General features: G+C 37.3%; 1 protein-coding gene across 1 annotated transcript; it reads left to right on the top strand.

Annotated features, from left to right (window-relative positions):
- Positions 1-316: 316 nt before the first annotated feature.
- Positions 317-484, top strand: K441DRAFT_539755 (uncharacterized protein; the record flags this gene model as incomplete). Its single annotated transcript, XM_067642569.1, has 1 exon — positions 317-484. A coding segment is annotated over one exon (168 nt), but the record flags the coding sequence as incomplete, so codon positions are not given.
- Positions 485-8,163: the final 7,679 nt, after the last annotated feature.

The raw sequence follows: 8,163 nt of genomic DNA, 5'->3' as shown, positions 1-8,163 counted from the left end.
TCGCTAAAAGTTATCGCTGGTTAAAAAGCTATAAGTTTTGGCTGGCACAGAGTTAGGGTTTAAGTAGGTAAGTGAAGTGAGCGGGTAGGTAGGTCGTGGGTAAGCTAGGGGTAAGCAGCAGGTAAGTAAAGCAGTAATAGATTACAAAATTAGACTAACTAAAAAGGGAAGTAGTAAGGTTAAGATTTAGGTGGTATAACTAAAAAGGTAGAGGTATATTAATTATCTTATATCTATCCTTTATAAACTTCTATAAACTCCTAGGCTAATTAGAAGGGCTCCTGCGGACTCCTTTAGGGGCTAACATTTATAGAGGCATTTTAAAACCCTAGCGTATAACCCACAAACAGTAGTTATATACGATAATATAAACTTTAAGGACATAAAATACGATAAATTGCTTAGTTATACGTCTATTATGCGTTCGCTAACAACCGCTACTATTATATTTTATCCAGAATTACCTTTGTCTGGGCTACGCTAATTAATATATAATCTAACAAAACCGCTGTAACTTAATAATATCTTCCGGTTACCTAGCTTTATTAGAGATAAGTTAATAGTAAAGATTAGCTATTACCTTATCGCTAATATAATAAAGGGGGTTTATCTATATAGGGTAAAGCGCGTCTTTGCTAAAAGTAATCTTTTCCCTTAGATGCCAAGTATACACTATATTAATACTAAAAAGACCAAGTTCTGGCAGTTTAGTACTATAATAGAAGACAAGGGTATTATCTAGGGTATACACGGCGTCTATAAAAATATCTTCCTTAACTAGCTTAGACTTTAGGCTCCGGATAACCCCCATAGCTCTATATATAACGACTTTACCGATCGGCTTTGGCTTGCCTATAGTAACCAGCTTACTGCGCATTATATTAGGTCGGTGAAATAGGAATAAACCTATACGGGTCGTCCTTTTAACTGTTAGGACTAGCTCTTTAGTATACTTACGTAGTTCTATATTAAGATAAATCTATACAACACTATTATACGCACATATTTGGCGCCTAAGGACTATTAAAAAGAGGTATACTATTGTCTAAGATCTAATGTTACTCTATAAAATCGTACACTATTTACGCGGGAGAACGCTAAGTACCATTAAGTAGTACCAATTATTAAGTAGGGCTTTATAGCGTGCATAACAGCCCTCTTTTATACGGCTATATAGCGCTAAGGTCTTCTTACTATAATACCTAAACTATCTAACCTATTTAATCCGTTATTGTTGGAACGTATAGAGAATGTTACTTAGGCGATTAGTTACCTTATACTAGAGCTATTCTTAGAAATAGTTAAGGATATTTAGTCTACCGCTTTTACTATTAAAGTATAGAGCGGCGTAGACTCGAGTAGGCGCGCATACGGCGATATTAAGTTTTGGATAATATGTCGCCTGCTTTAAAAAGCCGAGCTACTTTTTACTATTTAGCATGCTGTTAAATATACCAATATAGGTATGCTATAACGGCTTATTGACCCCCTTATTGTCTACTTCTTTAGCGCGTTACAGCATAATTACAGCCGCGAGATGCTTTTCTATTAGTGGAATCTTACTTTAGTAAATTCGCCTAAACTCCAGCATGTAATACTAGCTTTAGGGGTTATAAACTAGCTTAGGTCTCCTAATGCGCATAAGGCCGTTAATCTTAGACTAGAGTACCTAAACGGCAGCTATAAAATTGAGATAAAGTATTATAAGAACTCTACCCACAATACTAATATTATATTTAATTAAGTATATCTATCAAACGCGACGGTTAAGACGGTGCGTGGCAAGATAAAGCACATATTTAGTAAAGAAATGTCGGGTGCTTATATATAGGCTTTTATAGAACTTGATATATTTCTACTTACTTATACTATCTATTTAAGTAATCTAGCTATACCGCGAGGCCCCAGGTAGCTGGTAGGCTTACAGCTATTTAACTCTTATAATATTCTCCGTACTAGTATAGATATTTTAGCGGAGAGGATTAAGTAGTTTAACTAGCTCTATATATGGGACCTATATTTGGCTACTACTTTTTATCCTCTTTTAGATACTAATAACCTAACTAGCTTTATAAATATATAAGAGTTTACTAATATTATTAGTAATAGGTTAGATAAGGTGGATCTTACCTTTAACTAAAATATAGGCTAGAAGCTAGACGTCTCTTAAGCTCCTTACTTAGATATTACCCGCACTGCTATAAACTCCTAGGTTAATTAGAGTAAGGATTTCCTACCTTTAAGCTAGAGATTAATTTAAACCTAGATATTACCTAAACTGCTATAAAATCTTAGGCTAATTAGAACGCGCACTAAGTTCCCTACTACTGTTATTTTTTAAGGTCTCCTATAAAACTACTATAAACTCCTAGGCCAATTAGAGCGCGCGCTAAGCCCCTTACTACTATTATTTCCTAAGGTCTTTTAGTAAACTGCTATAAACTCCTAGGCTAATTAGAACGCGCGCTAAGTTCCCTACTATTATTATTATTCCCTAAGGTCTTTCAGTAAACTGCTGTAAACTTCTAGGCCAATTAGAGCGCGCGCTAAGCCCCTTACTACTATTATTCCCTAAGGTCTCTTAGTAAACTACTATAAAATCCTAAGCTAATTAAAACGCGCGCTAAGTTCCCTATTATTATTATTATTCCTAAGGTCTTTTAGTAAACTGCTATAAACTCCTAAACCAATTAGAGCGTACGCCAGGCTATAAGCTTATACACTTTAAGGGAGTAAGAACAGTTATAGCATGTTTAAGCGGTAGAATAAAAATAACCTCTATTCTAGTACTACTACTCTAGAGCAGAGGACCACTATACTTACTCTCTCTGTCTATCTATACTGGAGCAGAGGCCCGCTATACTTACTCTCTCCACCTATTCTACCCTAGGATAAAGGCTTGCCATTTTTATCCTAACCTATAACGCCTTGCAGTTGGGCCCTTTTAAGACACTAGCTTTTACTAAAATAAGGTTAAAGCTTATCTATAAAGAATACTTTACAGTTAGGCCCGCCTAAAATACTAGCTTCTTTACCTATACGGGATTTAAACTAACTAGAATAAGGTTAAAGCTTACCCTATAAAGGATATACTAAAGCTGCTATATCCAACCCTCTAACTTAAACCCAGATAGGAAGTAGAATAAGGGCTTTTATAACGCCTGATAGTTGCCTATAAAGGATAACTTATAGTTAAGCCCGCCTAGGACACCGGCTTCTTTACCTATATAGGATCTAAACTAACTAGAACAAGGTTAAAGCTTACTTATAAAGAAATACCAGTCTTTACTATAGCCGTTAATCCTATATTATACCTTTTTATACTATTATACCTAAACCCCTAGATCCTGAAGGAGGCGGCGGCGGCCCCTTTAGAAAAAGAGACTAAAGGGGAGAAGGCGGTAACTATAAGCCTCTTTAAGACTTACGCCGCTTTAATAGACTGCACCCGCCAGAGCGGGCCGCCATATAATAGTAAGCATAGGCGTTACTAGGCCTACTTACCTACTAGGAACCCTTTTTAGAGTAAGTCTAGTACTTTTTATCCCTTACTTGGTAAGCTAAGTACTAATCTTTTTCTATAAGCTGCTTACTTAGCTCCGTCTCTATAATCCTCCTAATATAAGAGGTATTTTTAGCGCCTACTAACACTAGAAGGTCTGACTACCATTTACCTACAACCGCAGGCATATAGTTAATAGTGGCCTTCCTATAAAGGGCCTAGTTCTATGGGAGCCGCTATTAATCCGCCTACTAGGCGGCCGCAAAGCCAGCCTAAGCAAGAGGTAACGGCGGGGCCGCAAGCGGCAGTAGCGGTAGTAGTAGTAGTGGTAATAGTAATCTTCTATATACTGAGTTAATTTTAAGCGATAGTTTTAATTGGTTTAGAAATGTTTGGGTTACCTAATTAGGTATGTGCTACCCTATTAAGTTGCGGCCTTACGACCTCGATACTTACACTTGCGATGCACCCCCTAATAGTAGGTAAATAAAATTTCTATTTAGATAGACTTATGGAGCTTATAAAGCGCTTTAAAATGGTACCACTTTTATTTAAATATCTTAAGGATAGGTAGACGTAGGGCTTATAAGAGCTCTACGGAATAAGGGGGAGCTATATACGGAGCTCTGCACGGAGCTCTGCATAAAGCTCCGTAAAAACTCTGCACGATACTTTATAAAAGCTTTACAAAATTCTACCCTTACTGCTTAAATACTACTCCCTACCTACCGCCTAAATGCCTTCCGATTGTTTATTTTGTAATGCCTATAAGCAGTATCGCTCTTTTGCTGACTTTGCAACAAACCGTCTTAGAGCTCTATATAAGACCTGTAAATCTTATAAGGTTAATCCTTTATTTACTTTTCTAACCTACTACCTTTCTAACTCTATATATATAGGAGAAAAGAAATAGACGGTTTTGGCGACCTTTAGCGGACCTTCCGCAGCCTATAAACTAAACTACAGCCGCTACTGCTTCCGCTACTGCTTCCGCTACTACTTCCGCCGCTGCTTCTCCCCTTATACTACCCGTATCGATCCAGCCGCGACCGCCTATATTAATCCAGCCGCGACCTGCTATGGTCCGCCCTATCGCGGAGCAGCTAGATCGTGGTCCTACTATGGTCCGCCCTATTGCGGAGCAGCTAGATCTTGGTCCTATAGACATTCCCTATAACTTTTACGCGGCCCTACATTGGATTGATAAACGTGTTAGTACATTATAGCCTAGCGATCCACGGTTTAAAGCCTGCTGTAAGTATGGTAATATAGACCTCTCTCTATTCTAGCCTCCGCTAGAATATTTACGCGACCTTTTAGAGTCCCGTAGTACTTCTACTAGGTAATTTAGGGAGCGGCTCCGCTTATATAATATAGCGTTGGCTTTTACGTCCGTAAACTATACCGTTACTAACCGTAGTATAGCCTAGGGCGGCCTAAATTACTTCCAGATATATGGTAAGCTTTACCATCTATAGGGCCCGCTGGAGCCTCCTACTAATATTGCTCCGCGGTATACCTAGCTATACTTTTATAACCCTAGTTATGCCATAGATATCTAGCTATAGGCCTATCCTAATATCTAGCTAAATGCAACTATTCTATAGTACCTTACTGCTATGCTATCTAAGGTACGGAACCCTTTTATCGCCCTTTATTAAACCACAAGGGAACGGCTTTAGGCTTAGCCCATAACAGCCCTATTACAAATTATTTTAAACCTATAGATACGGCTTATCTTAGAGGCTGGAACTAATTAGCGCTATAAAAACCTCCTAATAAGTAATAAGGTGGCCGTTATTATACTAAACAAGTATACTAATACCAGCTTCCGTAATATTATGCTTACGGAGCGTTGTATACCTAATAAGTAGCCGCGTTACTGCCGTATTAACTTAACGTATACCGCATATATGCCGCTCTACTACGTACTGCTCTTCCCCCGCGGTAATACTAGCTGGCACTAGGGTCTCTAGCTACGCGACTCTAATTAAGCCCGCTAGTAAGACCGTTTAACGTAGTAAGCGTACTTTTAGTTCTACCTACACGTCCATATCAACTCTAGGTTGGTCCCTTTTGCCTACTACCAGCTATTTTAGTAGTATGTCGTAGATACATAGGCGCTATATAATTAGAATAAGCTTAACTAGATCCACTCTAACTAAATAACCCTTCGCGTGGAGCTATATAATGGTGTTACGGATGCTCTTACCTATAATAATCTGGACCCTACCTTATTAGGCCGCCGTGTAGTCCTTTTATTAAGTTTCCTTAGCGGAGCTCGCTTTATTAGGCAGTGCTATTAGGATTTAATAGCTATTATCTATAAATACGGCCGTCTAAGTATATTTCTTACATTTACTACTAACCCTAGGTGGGGCGAGATTACCCGCGAGCTACTACCTAGGTAGACCGTTATAGACAGGCCCAATTTAGTTACGCGCATCTTCTATATAAAAGTTACCCACCTCCTATACAACCTAAAACAGAAGTAAATATTCGGTTGGTACCGCGGCTATATCTAGACTATTAAGTACTAGAAACGGGGCCTGCCCTATATATACCTACTACTCTTCCTATATCAGCCTTTAACTAGAATGGAAGGTCGCTATTAGCTATAGAATTGTAACTTATAGCTAATATCTCTAAGGCAACACTCTCTGCGTTACTAATATCGCTAGGCGTACAACTCTGGATAAGTTAACTCCGTCTATATCTAGTAGGTAGGCTGTTGCGTCCTCTCTAAGTCGCTTAAGTAGGCCGCGGCTTTATACGCGGCGGTAGTAGCTTCCGTCCTAGCTTATTTACTCCCTCTATATTAAACGCCTAGTACTGTAAGAAGATAAAGCCTATACTAGTGCAATTCTTCCCTTACCTACCTTAACTAATCCGCTGCTATATATCGCCTAGGCTCTTTATAATTAGAAACCCCTAAATAATTACGCGCTTAATATCCGCGATATTTACACCTATACTAAGGGAGGTTATAACTATTATAATTTAGATAATAGAAGAAGGCTTCTTAAACTCTATATACCGTTAATTGCGATTATACTCCTATATAGTAGCGGTAAACTCCTAGATTACGCTACTAATATAAAAGGCCTCACTATTATTATCGGCCCCTCTTATATACGCCTTAGACTTCTAGAGCAGCACATTCTAAAGGTACTCTACTATATCCTAAATAGAAATTCGACCATTAATAAAGACTATTATCTTTAGTATACGTGTAGGTATTAGTGTTCTATTGCCGTCCATATAGTTATCTAATAGAAAATATAGGTTCTCCTATAAGTCTACCTTTCGCCTAGAAATTGGCTATATATATATAAATACGTCTAAATAATTAATAGATGTTTTTATAACCTTAATTTAGTGTAGATAAACGCCAACTACTTAAAACCTAGCGCGTAATAGAACCAATCTCTCTACCTTTTTATTAAGTATTGTAGAATAGGCAAACCAAACAATACTTAGACGGAGAATTATCCGCAGCTTACCTAGTATTAAGTAGGCCGGTTAAAAGCTTTCCTAATCCTTTACTAGATAATATTTATTAATTATAACTAGCCTAATCCGAGACTGCAGCTCTGGCCCCTTTAAGGCGTCCTAAAACGACTTTATTAACGCCTACTTAGGTCTAAAAAGTATATACGTCTATACCCCTTCCTAAATTTTTATAATTAGATCCTTCTCTTAACTTCTTATTTTAGCGTTAATAAGAACCAGACTAGATCTATTTATTTTCTTAATATTATCTAACTGCTCGTTACTAAGCTTGTTTAACGGTATTATCTAGATAGTAATCTTACCGGTTAAAACAGAATATATATAGAAGATTAGACTTTTACTAAAGCCTATATAAGTAATAAGAAGAGTGTCGCCTTTCCCAAATATAAGCTAACGTAGAGTGCGCACCTACTTATCGCGCGGCTTAAAGTCTTTAAGCCATAAACAGGTTTAAAGAAAAATTCGCTAAAGGCAAAGGTTAATAACCTTATGCTAGAATAATATATTCTCCATACGCCTTACCTACTAGATAACTAATGGTAACTCTTTTACGCTTAGTCTTTAAATTAACTAAAGAGTCTCCGGAATGGAACCACAATTAGCTAATATTTATAATATAGGCGGCTCTACTGCCCTACCCTAAAATCTATACTATTAACCCTAATAGTCGGTGCCCTTCTTCTTCTTTAGTTTAGACCCGTATCTTAGTATCTACCTAGCCTAGCTTAAGAGCTTCTATAAGCTTATCTAATTAGCCTAAAAGTTTACAAAAGTTTATAAAAGCTTTTCTAATTAGCCTAAAAATTTATAGAAGTTCGTAAAAGCTCTTCTAATTAGCCTAGGAGTTCGCGGAAGCTTATAAAAGTCCCTAAAAAAGCGTACCTAACCAATAATGCACCACCAATGTTATATAAGTGTAGTATAATTAGGCGAGCTATTTGTAATAAGGTATAAGAGGCACCTTATAAAATTTAATAGTAAATAGATTTATAGTAGTGGAGTACAGTTACTGTGTTAATAAGACTAATTAGATAGAACTAGGTTTAAAAACGCGTCTTTAAACTTTAAGGCTGTACTTCGCCCCCTAATACGTTAGTTAGCTAGTTAAATTCACTAAAATATACTAATCTATATAGAACTGTTCGAAG

Source organism: Cenococcum geophilum (genome assembly GCF_001692895.1).
Source record: "Cenococcum geophilum 1.58 unplaced genomic scaffold K441scaffold_4, whole genome shotgun sequence".
Taxonomy (NCBI): Eukaryota; Fungi; Ascomycota; class Dothideomycetes; order Gloniales; family Gloniaceae; genus Cenococcum; species Cenococcum geophilum.
Note: the sequence above shows the minus strand (reverse complement) of the source record. Positions and strands in the feature narration are given on the sequence as shown.